General features: G+C 43.1%; 1 protein-coding gene across 4 annotated transcripts; it reads right to left on the minus strand.

Moving 5' to 3' along the window:
- Positions 1-9,832: 9,832 nt before the first annotated feature.
- Positions 9,833-17,612, minus strand: LOC142884563 (protocadherin alpha-C2-like). Of its 4 annotated transcripts, none has more exons than XM_076020285.1 (3): positions 15,011-17,612; positions 12,493-12,529; positions 9,833-11,203 (listed from the first exon to the last, which is right to left on the minus strand). In XM_076020285.1, the coding sequence occupies exons 1-2, from the start codon at positions 17,441-17,443 to the stop codon at positions 12,518-12,520; spliced, it is 2,445 nt and encodes an 814-aa protein (XP_075876400.1). In that variant the 5' UTR covers positions 17,444-17,612; the 3' UTR covers positions 9,833-11,203; positions 12,493-12,517. The 4 variants fall into 4 exon arrangements, with proteins under 4 accessions (XP_075876400.1, XP_075876399.1, XP_075876398.1 ...); XM_076020284.1 differs by having other exon boundaries at positions 9,833-11,206; XM_076020283.1 differs by lacking the exon at positions 12,493-12,529.
- Positions 17,613-18,387: the final 775 nt, after the last annotated feature.

The following is an 18,387-nucleotide window of genomic DNA, read 5'->3' on the forward strand; positions in this document are numbered from 1 at the left end:
AGCGGCAGGACCTCAGACTGTCAGGTCACATAATCGTAGTTAAGATGCCAGTGGTGGACCCCTTCAAAGCACAAGACTCATTTCCTCTCCGAAGGCTAGAGGAGAAACGCGATATAGGGTGAGGCTGTATACGTGCATAGGGTTTATTACAAAAAAAAAAAAAAAAACATCAAAGGGGGAGGGTAACTGGATATAAAGTATATGGTGCTGCATGGAGGAGGGCACATCTTCAGCGTTAAATCAGGACCCCAAACAAAACTGACACCTGTGCAAGTATACAGGATGACACTGACTGGCTCTGAGATTAAAATGTTCCCAAAGAAATTAAACTGCAGATTAAACTCGGGGTCCAAATTTGTCAAATGACCTAGTCACATCATTATCCCCTATTTCAATATACTTCAAGGCATTCTTTATTTATGGAAAAAGTTCTATTTGGTGTGACACACTAATGCAATATCATGGAGGAACTCATCTCCTTATTGGTAAGAGTTACATTTCTCTAACAGTACAGTGTGCCATCTATCCAGAATATTTAATCCTCTTCTTCTGAGGATTTGATCGGTCAATATGCTAAAACAAACAGGTCTGAAAATCACTAATTGGTGATACAGAGAGAGCTAAATAAGCATTTGGATAAGCAAGTGAAGCTCCTCTCCCTGAATTCTTCAATTAAAAAAAAGAAAAAAAAATGGAATGGAAAATCAAAACTCAACGTTATTTGTAGTGTGCAAAGTTAACAAAGTGATCTAACATTGGACCTTGAAGCTGAGAGAGCTGTGATACTTGCGTGCCAGATTTTCATTTGACTGCAGGCCAAAGATGCACGTTGTGGGATATCCTGCTTTCTGCTTCCCGGAATCCTCCGTCAGCTGTCCTTTTGTGTGGAGATGACTGATTGCTCTCGTCCTCTGCGAAGGCTGCAAGGCTGTACACATTGGGCAAATGCTGAGGTAAGACATGGGATGTGAATGTTTCTTTGACCGTCTCATTGCGCAGATTGCTCATCCCCTACAACGTGGTGCCTTCCGTCTTTGTCCCGTGTCCTTGGAATTAAAGGTGCCATCTTATTGTATCTAATTACTGTGCAGCTTGATGAGGGCAAATGTGAATGCAGCCCTGCATCCCACACATACAGTAAGGTGTGCAATTCGATCCTTGTTCACATTCAGGAAGGCATCCATGCCATCAGCAGGATCTCGCTAGACAGGCAAACATATGATGCTGCCTGATAAATCTACAGGGCAAATCACTGTTAGCATAGCAACAGCAGACACTGCAGCTGGGTCTGAATGCCCTGTGCAATGCATCAATAAGGCAACAGCCAAATAGCTAAATGGTGTTCTTTTTTGTTGTTGTTTCAACTCACACGACAGCAAAACTAATGATGGTGATGATGACGTTGAATAAATGATCATTTAGCGTCTTAATTTTTTGAAATGTGCAAAGTGTTGTTTTAAATCACTCCTCAAAATTAAAAAATAAAATCCATAAGTGGTTGAAGGAGATGAAAACAGGCATGTGCCAGTGCAAGTGCACACACAATAAACAATATGTTAATAGACAGACAGCGACGTCTTTTGTTTGCATTATGACTTTGTTGTATAGTAGCTTTCATATCCCTTTTTTAACATGAGAGAACGAGGTAATTACAGGAAGCCCTTTGAGAAATAGAGCCTTCAGAGCATTGCTGTGTAAAAGGTTTAGTTTAACAAAAATAAATAAATAAATAAAAATAATAAAATCAAAGCGAGTTTACTTGCAGCCTGTGCTTCATGTACCAAAATAGAAACTGGGAGCAAATCAGTTAAATGTGGTCAGCAGACATCGTTTAGATGAGTTACAAGCAGCCCAAACATGGAAGTTAAATATAACGGCGCTCTGTGCCGTGAGGGTAAAGCCACAGTTTTGTTTTTTTTCTTCCCCTCCACTGAGCGGCTGAGGGAGTTCTGGAAATCCGTCCAAAACAGGCGCGTAAAGTCGGTCACAACATCTGGCATGGGGGCAATGCTGTCCTGATAGCCCGAAGGAGAATAGATCACTGGGTGAATGCATCTGGTGGGGGGCGTAATACAGCAGCCAGAGTCAGCCAGACCACTGTGGACTCTTTAGCAGAGGAAATACAATTGAAGGCTTACGTTTATTTGGAAAAATGACAGCCAAAAAAAAAAAAGAAAGAAAGAAAGAAAGAAAACAAAAACTGAGGGTGCAATAATAATATTTAGTTTATTTCATTATATTTTCCCCCAAAACAAACTTATAATTATTATATACAATATTTCCTCAATTACTCACATAAACAATGGCTGAAGCTTATTGAAAAAGCCTGTAAGGTGACATTTGCAAAACACACACACACACACACACACACACACACACACACACACACACACACACGCGATTCACTGCAACTCTCAGTGTTTTTCATTTGAATTTAATGCACTGCTGATTGTTCACCTGCCTGGTTATAGGAACCATTTTGGCTCCGTTGCATAAGTCCCCCAGAAAAGTGTGTCTCCATGGCAACAGCAGTTTGATGAATGTTTCAGTCCCGGCAGAGATCGACCGGCTGAATTTGATGTAGCGTCCCCCCGCCTTGCACACGAGCCGCGCTCATTATCACGCCGGCACAATGAAAAGCCTCCCTGTTTGTGCCGCAAAAAATAAAACACTGTCCTAGAATTAGAAGAATCAACGGTGCGTTTGATGGCAGTTGCTGCTGTTACTGGAGCTGCAGTGCAATCTCACCTCTCCATCTTCACTCGTGCAGTTTTTCCTCCAGGATTGAGCATTGGATTTTAATTCCTAACATGATAGTTCTGTATTTTGTGTCTCCTCCCATCAGGGCACCCCGCCGCTGCAGCCTGCCGGCCGGCCCGCCTTCCTGCCTGCCTGCCTGCCTGCCTGCCTGCCGCAGTTATCTAAGACAACCAAGACAGACCGGCCGGCACAAAATGCTGCAGCAGTGACCCCACAGGCAAGGGCAGCAGCACATTAAAAAAAAAAAAAAGCACAGAAGAAGAAGAGAAGACCTGCCAGAGGCGCCACTCAAGATGGAGCTGAAATCCCTCTAATGTACTTCAGCATTCGCTTCACCAAAACAAGATCTTACAGCTGCAAGAGGACATTGGTTGTTGTTTTTGTTTTTTTTACCCCCTCTCTTGTTTTTCTTGCTGCTTTGCTCTGCCTGCTAATCAGAGTGGTTTTTAAAGTGTTCCCTCATCCAGTGCACTATCATTGTTTTGAGTGTCAGGTGACAAAGACATTCAAAGACAAAACTTGATTATTCAGAAACCAGACGTATATGACTTAGCTTACGAGTAGCTCCGCAGGCATGCTAGCTCCATTGTGCAACCTGAAGCACAAGGGCCATTCTTTAAAGGTTCAGTGTGTAAAATTGTTAAGGTTGTCCGTCTGACAGCATGTTTCACATTTAGGGCACCGTCAGGTGGTCTTCCATTAATACCGGGCTTCCTTAAAAAATGGTACTGCAAGATGGCAGCTACCTGGGAGCAAGACCCTTGCTGTATGTATATTCTTCTAAATATGGCAACAGTTCTAAGGGTAGGAAAACCAAATTACTTTTATTGCACTGCCAACATCCAATTTTATTAATGTATTTATGACCTGTATGTTAAGCCTTTATCCATCCATCCATTCATTTTCAATACCCGCTTCTTCCTGAGCTCAGGGTCGCAGGGGTCTGCTGGAGCCTCTCCTAGCTGTCACCCTAGACAAGTCACCAATTTTACAGTATCTTATAGTTATATGCTCTTTATTTTTATATTATTTTATTTTATTTTAACTGCTAAATTTGCACTTGGGACTATGCCAATTTTTTTCTGTCAGCTACTTAATTTTCTATTGTTTTTATTATTTTTACTTAGTTAATTGCATGCTTCTTTCTATATTTTATGTACATTTCTCAAGTTGACTGGAACCATGTTGCGAAAAGAATTTCCCTCGGGATAAATTAAAAAAAAAAAAAAAAGTAATTCTGATTCATCCACACACACACACACACACACACACACACACATATATATATTCATTCATTCATTCATTTTCCATACCCGCTTAGTCCCGAGCTCAGGGTCACGGGGGTCTGCTGGAGCCTATCCCAGCTGTCTTAGGGCGAAGGCAGGGGACACCCTGGACAAGTCGCCAGTTCATCGCAGGGCCACATAGAGACAGACAACCATTCACACTCACATGCACACCTACGGACAATTTAGAGTCTTCAATTGACCTCACATGCATGTTTTTGGAGTGTGGGAGGAAGCCGGAGAACCCGGAGAGAACCCACGCAGACACAGTGAGAACATGCAAACTCCACACAGAAAGGTCCCAGGTCCGGGCAGGTCCTGGAATCGAACCCACGACCTTCTTGCTGTGAGGCAGCAGCGCTAACCACGGCGCCTATTATTTATATATATGTATATATATATGTATATATATATATATATATATATATATACATATATATATATAAATATATATATATATATGTATATATATATATATATATATACATATATATTTGTATATATATATACATATATATTTGTATATATATATACATATATATTTGTATATTTGTACACCATCAATAGTCGCTACCTGTTTTCGTCTCGCTTGGACCCTGGGGGATTGAGGTACCAAAACAGGACCCCGTACAACCGTGTAGCGGCCAGTGCGAACGCCCTACAACCGTACCGTGGCGAGGCGAGGCAATGAGAATGCTCCCATAGAGAAACAAACATGTTACACCTTTACCAATATAGAAAATGTAAATCAAGCCATATTTTACACACTGGACCTTTAATTCTGTACAGCAAAGATTGTTGATCAGACTGACTGGAAACGCCTCAGGCAGGAGCTCAGACGGATGATCTAGGGCTGAAGTCTGAGCTGTCCTGGCGAGGTGAACGCCGCGGCTCCGACTCCAGCCGGGTCGACGTGTTCCCGGACGCTTGCCCTTCCAGCTGTGGTGGCGGCAGAGGCTCTAGGTGTTAAGACTCGTGACCCCGTTTGTGCATGGGCCCCGGCCAGGGTGTCTCCGGCGCTACATCTGACTCACCCACACAAATGGGTCAAGCACTCACAGCCCGTCTGTCTGTCTCACACTGTGACCGATACCATGGCACTTTTTCACTAGCGACAGACTAAAAGATGGGACTCAGTGTGGGACTTTAAACGTGTCACCCTGGCATTTCGCTGAGCGGCTGCGACGCTTTCGTCTTTCCAGAGTTGATTTTTATCGCCTCTAATTATAGCTGGATTTTATAACATTTTCCAAATTGCGTGAGTTGTAATAGCTTTGGTTTGAAATGTCGATCACGCTCTGTGGAACGCGCTGCTAACCCCCCCAACCCACACACACACTCACACACACAAAATAGTTTGAGATAGAGATCACTTGTCAAATACTATATGCATTTGACTTCTGAGGCGTTTCAATGTTACTTCTAATTCACACAGATTGTGATTTAAAAAAATGCCCTATTTCATATTTTACTTTGGACGCTCTGTTTAAAACGGATCCTCTTTGCTGCCTGAATCTGGGGGCGGGGGGGATCGAACAAATCCACATAATCTGTTTAAAATGGGCTTAAGCAGCTTGCACTCCATCACTGGAAATCTCCATTTGGAATATCCTAATCCGAGACTCAATAATGAAACAAGCGGCACTCAATTGCAAAACTCATGGAAGCGATCGATAAACTAGTTGAGCTCAGCACAAACAAGAAGCACTTCTCCGACGGCAAAGATTTTAGGGTGGTGGAGCCGAGAGTCTGGAAGCAGAAGCGCAACAAATGTACGGTGATGTACAATTAGGCTCTTGTCCAAACTTTTATGATATCAGACAAGCTTTTACCTCACTGTTTTATGAGATACTTTCCACCCCTTGCGAGTAGTACATTGGTACATTGTTTGTGGGGCTTCATCGCCTGATCCCGTCACGTGCAGGAGAATGAACAACAGCTACTGTCACTGTTTCTCTGACCTTTTTGCAGCCAAGGTCACAGCAGAATTTGATTCCAGCTCGGTAGACCTCAATAAACAAATACACGATCACATAAGAGAAGAATTTATAAAATGTTGACAGACAGACAGACAGACAGACAGATAGATAGCAGATAGATGCACAATGAATTAATTCATGACTTCATTCAGTTACATAACATAAATGAAACATAAATCTAATCTAATCTATGAGCTCATCTTTTCATTTTCATGTGGTGTTAATTTTGTAGGGAGACGATAGTCGGGTCCCTTTCTACCTCTCAAATTCTTTATAGAAATGTAAAAATAAATAAATAAATGATCTTTCTGACAGTGTCAATCCTCTCTGGCAGCCAACTTTCATTTTTTGTATGTTTGGAGAGGCATCCGCCGCTACAAATAAGATAAAACTAAGCAGATTAAAAAACAGACCTTGGATTAATTAAATACAATTAATCTAAATTGATGGTTAAAACTGAATGCATGAACTCCAATGGCTAATAATCCTCACTTTGGTCTGGTGCAAAAAAAAATTAAATGTTGCTGAAATTTTACGTTGAACTCTCTTTCTGAAATGAATTAGACAGCAAAGATGCTGTCACTGCGCACTCCTCACACTCCTTACATATCGTGCTGAGGGGTGATATTATATATGAAGGTGGCTCGAAGGACGTGCTTAACAGATTTACAGACCCCCTGCAAATGAATAGTTAAAGAGAGGAAGGCAGTCTTCACTGGAGCTCCGTAGTCTGGCCTCCCACGTGTGTTGCCACTGGGCTGTGCAACACTTTCAGCACCACGGACAGCTACGGGGGAGAGGAAGGAAGGGGGAGCTTTCACAGCGATACTCTGGTGGATGTAGCCACAGGTGGAACACCTCCTCTTCCCAACCTACTTCCAAGCCTTTTAAGTACTGGTACCCACAAGACCTTGGGGCGTATAAAACAGCAGGGGCAGTGATTCCAAATGCGGATGACCAGACTGAAAAAGAAATGATCACTGCAACCTCCTCATCCACTCTTGTGTCCTTCTCTTGCATCTTGTTACCCTCCCTTGAGAATTTCAGTCCCTGTGCTCTCCTCTAATTTCTCTTCCTGTTACACTGTGTGTCCTGATCTCAGGTCGCTTGTCAATTTAGACTATGCCTCTTTGGCTGTTTCCTTTCTTTTTTCCTTTTTGCTAAATTATTCTGATGTCTGGTTTTGGCCTGTTCCTGCCTTTTACACCCTGTAACCCCTTGATCTTTTCCATCATCGTATTAGAAAAAAAGAAAGAAAGAAGAAGAAGCACAGACAATTCTCTGGTCTCAAACCCACAGCTCCTGACAACAGTTGATGAAAAAACAGATTGATTACCTCACAATGGACTTACTATGCGATATTGACTTTATTTAGGCCCATATACTTGTTTTTGGGTACCAAATTCCTATTTTAGTAAAAATGTGACAGCAAAAATTCAAAACCAACCAACAGATCTCTGAAAAAAAACAAAACATATTAGCATCCAGTATTTTGTGAGTTTGGTCGGGAGAATTATAAGATCATGACAATAATAATGATGTACATGTATGCAGACTATGAAATATGAAAGAATACTTGCATCTCTGTAAATAATAACAACGCGTAATCAAGAACGTAATAACGTGGAATAAAATTGAAAGACTTGCAACTGAACTCCCCGAATGTGGCCACGTATCCCGACTACGACATTCCACCGTGGCCACACATGTCGGCCTCTTTCAGGACCTCGGACTGAAGCGGCCTTGTGTGGTCACAGTCTGGAGCAGATTTTGCAACTCCGCGCTGGGCTTCGACTAATCCCCGACAAAGCCAGTGTTTGTTTCTGCCATTGGAACTGCAGGCGCATCTCCCTTATTTAGTTTTCAATTTCCAAGAATTAGCGGCGTGTGCGTTATACTGGGGGGGGAAGTGGGTCAAAATGTGTGCGTGTGAGCGAATTTCAGAGAGAATCAGACTTGAGGGAGGGGAAGACTGGGTGAGAGGGGGGAGGGGGAACGTGTGTGTCACCGGGGCCACTTGTGACGACTTTGTTTCATTCACAGAGACAACGCGGGGACAGATTAAAAAGCTTTATTCAAACTGGTATGATCAGGCAGAACATTTAAGTCAAATAAGCAACATCAAAATCCGACAATTAACTGGACTTGAAAATAAAGCGAGACCATTCTCTCCCATACTGTGTTTGATCTGCTGAGTGGAATGGAACTGGATTAAGCAACACTGCACAATCTGCCGGGCAGAGAGAGAGATAGAGAGAGAGAGAGAGAGAGAGAGAGAGAGAGAGAGAGAGAGGGAGAGAGAAAATAAAAACTGAGCTGTGTACACGAATGAGAAGTAGCACACTTTTTTTTCTTCATTTGTTTTGTTTGTTTTTTTTTCCAACTATGGCGAGCACAAGCACTTCCTGTGCCAATTGGATCACAGTGAATACAGAGAGATATCAAAAAAGTCTACCGTATATATAAAAAACACAAAGTACAAAGCAGTTCTGTTTTAACAGTAAATGCATCTACTGGTTCTTGGTAGAACATCTGCTCTGAGACCAACGAAGGCTGAGCTCTCCCTTTTTTATTAAGCAACGCCGGAGTAATTGGTGTGTTTTGTCAATGGGGTTGTCGAGACACGATACAAGTCCCTGTGCAGAGCGAGTCGCGCATGTGCAGAAGAGTGCAGGGTGAGTCCGTTGCAGTTTCTCTTCAGCCTTTTCTTAGTTATTGTATTCAGACTCAGAGGTACAGAGATTTAGGAAACTACTTGCTGCGAAGCCAGTTACTGCTGCTTCCAGTTTGAAGTTTGCAGCTCGTTTTGGGTCGTTTCCAAAAAGATGGACAGACGTGCACTTTGGAGACACTGAGTATATATTTTCCAAGTTGAATCCAAAGTGTCACATCTTGCTTGCCGTACAACATCCTCAGCCATCCAACTCTTCTGCTTATATCCAGACTCGCGTTCCGCACTGGACTCGCACCCATCAGCCGACAGGGGTAACTGTAATTGGTAGCACTGTCTGACGAGCCGTCGTTCCGTTCATCAACAGTCATCTTATGCTAAGCAGAAGGCACGCAAGGAGCTCATCGGATGTGCAACGTATTCACTCTGTTAAGCACTGTTGGGGGTCAACCGGTTAGGCCATTTAACATGCACGCGCAACATGCACTCCACACAGGATAGGAGAACCCCCAGCCACACCCTGCCTGCGCGCGCACATGCACGCTCACTCACACACACGCTCACTCACACACACACACACGCTCACACGCTCACTCACAGACACACACACACACACAATTAAGCGGCAGACAGCCGGCCAGCTGTCTTTGTGTCTGGTTCAATAGGAACACCAGGCAAGAGAGGAAGTGAGAGGTGGGATTTCACTGACTCGGGAATTGGCTAAATTCAACGTACGTCTCAAAGTACATTGATTTGCTCTGTATATGCACCACCTTTGTGCTCTGCAGTATTTTTTATTTATTTATTCATTTTTCTTTAGCGACCGCACCAAGAGTCATAATGCTGCTCTCCTCGTCGCCACCTAATCTCCTCTCCTCGCACAATTGACTCCGATCGTTTAGCACCCTAAGAAGTAGCTCCTTGTTTCTGAGGAAAAAAAAAAATGAAGTCCTGGGCTTCGCAGTAGTGCAACAGCGCTACCTCTGAGGTTGAGAAAAAAAGTACTCCAGTTTCAGCTCGGAACTTATGCACACTATTGGAAAAAAAAAAAACAACAAGTCATATGCACTAAAACTACAAACACCAAACACAAAAACGCCCCCCCCCCAAAAAAAAAAAAAAAAAAAAAGAAGAAGCTCACAGAAGCAGCATTTGAAACTTAGTACATAAAATATCTATAAAAAAAACGGAATATTCATAAAACAACATCATCCTGGATCCTTGCATCACCCCTTGTCCCATGGCAAAGAGAAATGCAAATTACATACTTGTTTTTTCATAAACACTTTTATCGTGACAAAATATGTCGTATTTTTTTAATTCACGCTTTGATTGTATTTTCTTGCAGGAAACTGGAAAGGTAATAGCTTATACGGGTGATAATTCTTTATTAAAAAGAGCTAATAATTATTTATTACCCCCAACCATTATGACCCCGCCCTAATTTGTGATATCCTAGTGTCTCTCCCCTTAAACCCTTATTTAGAATAAAACCACACATCAGTGTGCATCCTTGATTTTCAGAATCATACTTAAAAAAATCTAATATTGCAGAGCAAGTTGCACCTTCCCAAAAATAGCCAGAATACTGGAGTTGCACACCTGATTTCAGTGTAAAAGTTCTTTTTTTTTGTTCTCTGACCTTATGATATCTCTAGATCTACACTATCTACAACCGAATACAGAGAATAATGGTTCATCTTGTACGTTCACGGCTTGCATTCTTTTTTTGTCATTTTCACACATTCATCACTGCAGAGGACAAACCACACTCTAAAGAAAATGATAATCAACCATAATATAATATCAGACTCTATGCACGCCAGATGCTTGCTGGAAAGCAGGACCCGTCGCAGCGCGCAGAAATTATTGTTGTGGAAACGGAAAAGACACCAAGTTCAACGCTTAAATCACTAATATAACAAGCTACACTTCAGTATTTATCGGATTTATGGAAGAATCAAATTCACCCTGATTCAAACCTTGTTGAAAAATAGGCGTGTTCAGAACAGTTTGCATTGAAAATGTGGCAAAATGGTGAGTAGCATACGCGGTGAGTAGCATACGCGGTGAGCTAGCGATGGACTCTGGAACTAGAAAGAAGGCAAATGTGTCCATGGAGGGGGTTTCCAAGCATTTCAGCGGGGCAATGATCCATGACATGAGGCAACTCTAGCAGCGTCCAAATGTCCTGCCTGCAAATTATGATCACTTTTCTTTTTTTTAGCTCAGCATCCAAAACGTCTTGGACCATGTTCAGAATCATGCAGGCTCATGCTCGAGCGAGAAAAGAAGGTCGAGAGCTGAGGTGGTTGGTTGTCGACGTTTTCTGGCGGCGGAGGGGTTAAAACTGGACGGCGCTCTGAGGGGCAGGCAGGAGTTGCAGCGGAGGGACAGAGGGGAGAACACTTGGTTCAGATGTCTTGTTGGTGAGTAATAGCGGAAGGGTTTGAGCCAGATGCATTGGCGGTGGGATGATTATATCACGGCAGTTCTCTTCTGGCTTCCTGCTGAAAAGAAAAGAAAGAAAGAAAGAAAGAAAGAAAGAAAGAAGCAACACAACAATTAGCCGACACCGAGGGGCAGCCAAACGGCTGAACTTGTACAAAGTCCTCACTCATGCAACAGTGGATCGTGACTGGTTACTGCCACCATCGATGACAAAGTCATCAGCTTTCAGGGACTTTTTGATCGTTTTGAATCAGCCGTCGTTCAAGATGCTAAATTCTAAATAATCTCTTCTGAAAAGATACAACTTAAAGAGACAGTTGACCCAATTTGCTCCTTGCCACTGTCTCAGAGGAGGCTCTTATTTTCAAATACACATAATTGCTGTGAACTTTGGCAGAGGTGAAGTACTCCATCCTATGCATTTGCATTGAAAACCTTTGGTAGCCATTTACTTTTACATAACAACACGAGAGAAAATGCCTCCTCACAGTCCATGTACGATGATGCTCATGTTACGTTTTAGCTAACACGGCCTCCGTGTCTTGCATTGTACTGGCACTGGCTGGAATTATTTCACTCAGTCACACCCAACAACAGCAATGCAGATTCAAAAATGTCACCAGAGTCTCCAACCACATCGTAGTCGGTGGTAAATTAGAGTAAGAAAATTTTGAGTAAGAAAATTTCGAGTAAAATGTCCCTTCAAATACAAAGTGCTGCTTAAATAGGGAAGCATGCAGGAGCAGGCCAGTATAGTTTTGTCGGCCGTTCAAACAAATAAAGCACAGAACAAAAAACAAAAAAAACCACAGCGTCCACAAATTTGAAACATGCCCTAACAGGACTCGTGTGCACAGAGGTGGAAAGCGAGTTGCTCTCTCCGCTTTCAGGTGTGTTACAACCCAGGGAGCAAATTCAGGACAATTTGTGTCATAATCCTTTTTCCTGTCCACTGCCGTCGCTTTGCCCTGAATCTCCGCCAAGCTAGCCAGATGTGCACAACACAAAGTCAGTCCAGTGGCCAATTTGACTCTAATCTCCTCTCTCGGAAAGCTGATTTTTGGTTTTTCGCATTCGAGAGACTGGCCAATTTCTATGTGCACTGCAATGAATATTTTTTTCCTTTTTTATTTGGAAAGGGGAGAGGGGAGAGAGAGTGGCAAAATGGAAACATTAAATCCTGCGTGACCGCTGGGGCACTTCAACAAAACTCTTATTTTTGCTGTTATCAATTTGTCATCAAAACATAATAGCCTAATTGAGAATGTGGACCAAATAGGACAGGACAAAAAAATGTCTACACAACTATAGTGGCTCTACAGAACGTAGACAGCAACCAGCATACCTCCAGTTGTAGAATGGACTTCCTTTCATTTTGAGAACTTGAGAACAGAAGAAAGAGACAGGTTCAGTGATGCAATGTGAAACGTAAAACACTCTCACACTTTGATTAACACACAGCCATTTGTAAAATCGCTCCCGTTTCTTGTTCACTCTGGGAAAAAGCTGATGCAAACAAGAAGGCAGTAAACATTGAATGAGTGTAGCAGTTTGTTTACCTAAAGACAGTTTCCTCTTAGCTCGACATTCCAAAAAAATATCTCGAAATACCATTGAACACGACCGCTACTAGCTCAACTGAAAGGACAATAACAAATAATCCAGTCTGACACGCTTCCCTTAAATCTCGCTACCTGCTAAATTGTATGTTGCCATGCCAACTACATGTACCTGTGTTAAAGCTCTTTACCAATGCCGACAAATTACTAAAGTCCCAAACATTGCTAGAAATGCACCAGACTGATATTTATTTTAGTCTTCTTTGGTGAACTTTTAAAAGACTTACAGCAAAAAACAAATACAGCTCCCTTCAGAATTATTTTTTGGCATTTTGACATAACCATTGTTTGGTGCCAGTGCACCCAAGTAATAAACAAATAGGCTTACTAGCCTATTGAAAGGTTATAAGCATGATTATAACCTTTCAATAGTTTTTCTATGCTTTCTACTTATTAGATCTGCACAGTGTTTTGTTTTTTTAATAAAAAATATTCACTGACATACATCTCTTTTGTTTATTGCTGGTCCTCATTATATTAAGCTGTATTTATTTGAATAAAAGAAAAACATCATGACATCTGCATTATATATCAGCCTTTCTCAAAGCCGCAGACTAAACGTCGGCGCTGGTATCAGCTGCGGAAAAAACCCCGAATTGGTCTACTGTCGCTTGTATCTACGTGCACCTGAGCAGTTAATGCACATTAATAATTTGCAACCATTTCACGCGTCGCTATTAAGTCGTCAGGTCCATCTGCACTAAGGCAAACAGCAGCTGGTGCAGTTGCCGTGGGTCCATCACTGTTACAGCCTACAGCGTGCTGCGGCACTCCTCCGCGGACCCCCAGCATGACGCCCCTCGCTGAGTGCGCCACCACATTTCTTGTCCTTGAAGACAACCCCTCTGTGTCTGGGCTCCTTTGAAGTACCTCCCCCTTCTCCCCCGCTAGTTGCGCTCAGATTGTGTGTTCTGCATCTGTAATAAATGACCTACTTACTGCCTCAAGAGTGGCACATTTTCAGTTTGGGGGTATTTGTTTGGCCTAATTATGCAATGGAATTGCCAATAGTTCTCTCTAGAAAGACTCCGATAATTAACATCGCCACATTTTATTTTTTTTTTTTTACTGAACCCTCATTGTTGTTGGCGTTTAAATAAATATATCAACATGTAAAAAATGGATAATGATGCTTAATGACAGATTGCCTCACAAGTGTTTTGAATTGCATCATATGTTAATGCATCTATGCAGTTAATTATCTAAGAAAGCTAGAATTGTAGTCCTTGAGACAGCAGTTGCCGATGCATCAATCTTTTACATGAGTAAAATTACTGGTAATAAAAAAAGGGAAAGAAACGTGGCTTTTAAAATGAGTCATATATACAAACCAGCTCTTATTAGTAAGGTTCACTGCAATCTAATCAAAGTAAAATATGTACACTCACTTTTTATTTATAACAAAACACTATTGTTCCCGTTGCTGGTTTGAGACCAGTAGGCTATTTTTGTCACTTTATCACACAACAGTAAGATTCAACCCTGGATCACCTCTTGGCCTTATGTTATAATAGGAACAACATTTGTTTGTTATTATCACTTAGAAACCTGATAATAATTTTGACATTGAAATGAGTCACACTGACTACTTACATTCAGTTTTTGAATATGTTTTTTTTTTCTTTTTTCTTTTTCGAATATGTTTTTGGCAATAAAATCACTAGACAGAACAGTCTTGGATCATTTGTTTCTCTCTGACTATTTTTCGCGGAAAATATTATTTGTCTTGATGCGTCCAATATTTGAACTCAACAGGAAATGTGTTAAGACTCTGCGGTTATTTGTTTTAGTCCTGGAAGCTGACACACAAAAAATGAAGGAGAGTGTATGTGGTCATGTTGTAAGTGAAAGAAATGTTTTAAGTGGTGGCCCAAGCAAGCTAGAAAGCAAACAAATTTAGCTTAAGTGCACTGATGCCAACTATGCACAACGCCCTTTAACTTTCTAATGCAAGTGACTTCGGCAGTGAAGAAATCTGAACACAACTGATCAACTGGTCACATTAAAATATAAAGTGTAGAGTGAAGAGTGTTATGCTGTCCACTGGTAATTTGATTGAAGAGAATGCACTTTAGAAACAAAACTAAACAGGACAGCCTGCTGAGTTTATGTAGAACATAAAATCATCCCAAAATTGAATTAACCGCCCTTTGAAATTTGCATGTGACATGATCAGTGCTTATCTTGACCTGTGACAAATGAAGGTTATTGACAGTGTTGGGACATGTTGTGGTTAACACATACCTCCAGTGTTGATGCTCTGGAGTCTGAAGTCTCACTGGGCCCTATGCTCCTGGGTATGCTGGACACAAAGTACCCAGCTCCCTTGGGAATTATGGGCTGCCTCACGACCACCTTGCCCTTCCTGGTCTCTGCGAGGAAAAGACTGTACCAGTAGGCGTCGCTGGAGATCAGGGTGGAATCTGCGATGGTGGAACTTCTCTGGCTGATCATGCTGTTCCTGCTAATCACACTGTTCCTGTTGGCCGGCGGGATCTTGATGGGCTTTGGCTTTGGCTTTTGACACTTCAGCACGATGATGACCAGGATGGTAATGAGGAGCAGAAATGACACGGCGCCCAAGCCAATCACTAAGTACAGGTTGAGGTCGGTGAAGACGTCATACTCCAGTGGCAGCTCTGTGGTCTCGGAGAAGGGCATTGCGTGTTCAATCGTCGTTATCTTGACGGTGACTGTGGCAGAGAGCGCAGGGGCACCGTTGTCTTTGGCGACTATCACCAGCCGCTGTATTCTTGGGTCTCTGTAACTGAACATCCTCATTGTGCGTATTTCTCCGTTGTACTGGTCGAGGCTGAAAAGAGTGGAATCTGTAACCTGAAGGAGCTGATACGTCACCCTGGCGTTCTGCTCAGAATCTGCGTCAATGGCGATCACTTTGGTTATCAGGTGGCCCTTCTCGGTGGATCTGGGGATCACCTGCTCGACAACAGAGCCCTGCGCACGCCAAGGTGACACTATGATGGGAGTGTTGTCATTCTGGTCCAGAATGATGATCTGCACTGTCACGTTGCTGCTCAGCGGGGGACTGCCAGAATCTCTCGCCTCGATGTGGAAAAGGAACTCCCGCTCTCTTTCATAGTCAAAGGTCTTTAAGGCGTAAAGATTGCCGTTCTCTGGGTTGATGGAGAACAGCATTGACATGGAAGTGTTAACAATCTCTTTCTCCATGATGAAGTAAACCAAGTACTGGTTCTCATTGAGATCTGGGTCAAATGCACTGAGAGATGTCAGCAGGGCCCCTGGTAGATTGTTCTCTTCAACGTGAATGGTATAAAGGGACTGGGAGAAGGTAGGAGCGTTGTCGTTAATGTCCAGAATCTCTAGAGTGATGGTCTCATCTTCAAATAGTCGCGGCGAGCCTCTGTCTGTCACCCTTAGCGTGACCTCGTATTTGCTGACGATCTCTCTGTCCAGCGGCTTCGAAACCAGCAGCTCGAAGTAGCCCTCTTTAGATTTGTTCAGGAGAAAGGGCAAAGACTGCTGCTGACTTAGGCTGAGCTCCACCTCCCCGTTCTTCCCTGAGTCCCTGTCCCTGACGGTGACCACCGCTATCAGGGTGCCCACGGGGACGTTCTCTGTCAGGGCACTTTTCACTGACTTGATGGTCACCTCTGGGTAGTTATCGTTCAGGTCTGTGACAAACACCATGACTTTACAGTGGCCCGACAGCGGGATGGCCCCTCGGTCCTGAGCCTGCACGTACATCTCAAAACTGTGGCTCTCCTCGTAATCAATCACCCCCTTCACTTTGATCTCACCTGTGGTGGGATCCAGGGAGAAGAGCTCCTGCGTCTTCTCCGAGGTGTACAACGTGTATGAATAGACCAATTCGGCATTAGCGCCCTCATCCAAGTCTGTTGCGTTCAGGGTCATGACCACCGTGCCAGCTGCCGCGTTCTCTGTTAAATTAACGGAAAATACCGGCTGACTGAACTGGGGGGTGTTGTCATTGATGTCCACGACGTTGATAATGATGCTGGCTGTGCCGGAGCGGGGCGGCACGCCGCCATCCACAGCGGTCAAAATCAAATTGTGAGCCGAGTGCTCCTCTCGATCTAAAGTACCTACCAGCATCAGATCGACATATTTTGACCCATCGCTGCCGGTCTGTATCTCTATGGCGAAGAACTCACTCTCGCTCAGAAAGTAGGTGTAGATCGAATTCGCCCCCACGTCCGCATCCACGGCGTTTGTCAATGAAAACCTCTCGCCTCGAGGGGTTGCCTCCGTGACATCCAAGTGCATTGTCTTCCTGCGAAACAACGGCGCGTTGTCGTTGATGTCCATGATCTCTAACTCGATGTTAAAAATGCGAATGGGATTCTCGAGTATGACGTCCATTTTCAGGAAGCACGAGGTGGTCTTGCTGGTGCATATGCTCTCCCGGTCTATCTTCTCGCGGATGATCAGCTCGCCCGTTTCTTTGTTTATGTCAAGGTAATTCTTGCTGTGGATGACATCGAGCTTCGCGCTGCGCTGCACCAGGCTGCGAACATCCAGACCCAGATCTGTGGCCAGGTTGGCAACAAAAGAGCCCTCTTCCATCTCCTCCGGAACGGAATAGCGAGTGATAGACAGCGCACATCCCCACAGCGCAACAAATGCAAAAGCAGATACGAACGATCTTGTCCGTACAGGTGCAACGAAAAGCGCCATCGTTTCGGTCGGGGGTATTGATGAAATAATTAAAAAAAAAAAAAAAAAGATATAGAAAGGAAAACTGAGCCGCTCTTACTGTTGGGTTGTCTCGATGCAGAGGAGCGCCGGAGTCATTCTCGCCTCCACGCGTTGGAGCTGACGCCGCAGCAGGCCAGGCACACAGGCGCACACTGTACAGGAGCTGCGCGGCTCTCAGAGCAGAGCTCTGCAGGGGCGTAGGCAGCGAGTCCGTAGTCTGGTCCGGGTGGGGGTGGGTCCCCTGAAATGTATGGCTTCATAACGCACAGGTTCTGTGATATGTTTTGGGTCACATCGTACAGAAATGTGTATGTTAAGTTAAGCTCGGATATGTGCATTCAAATGATGAAGCATGAAGCATGAGTGACTTTTTATTTTTTAGAAAGTTGTGATTTCAGGATTTATTGTCTTCACTTTTACCACAGTGGTCGTACATTTTCTCCTATTAATCAGATCAAATATTTTGCAGTTTGCTGAAAACCCTTATTCTATTTCATATAACTATTTGGCTCTATAACACAATGACATTATTCAATAGAAATTACTTGATTGTGTTGTTGCTTCAGGAATAATAATAAAAAAAACAAAACCATTTCTTAGAATTGTATTGGTAGCAGTAAATTGTGAATTTTCAATACACAGGTAAACGGTTAATTAATTAAAACAATACTAAATCCTCCCTTTTGTGTTCACTTATTTACATCTGACTTCTTACGGTTGTTTTTTTCCTCTCTCTTTCTGGGGCAACAGGCACTGAGTTGAGGTGCTGCTAAGTTGACATCTACCACTGGCCCCTTGAGGATTTGTTATAGAGCATTCACTCATATTGTCTCATCATTATTTGTGATAATGTGTGGCACTATGTGGTTTTACGCAAACGTGGAAAAATTCAGCAGCGAGATGGTGGACAGAATGATGATACT

Source organism: Nelusetta ayraudi, unplaced genomic scaffold (assembly GCF_046127955.1).
Source record: "Nelusetta ayraudi isolate G7.1 ecotype Tasmania unplaced genomic scaffold, CSIRO-AGI_Nayr_v1 ptg000011l, whole genome shotgun sequence".
NCBI lineage: Eukaryota > Metazoa > Chordata > Actinopteri > Tetraodontiformes > Monacanthidae > Nelusetta > Nelusetta ayraudi.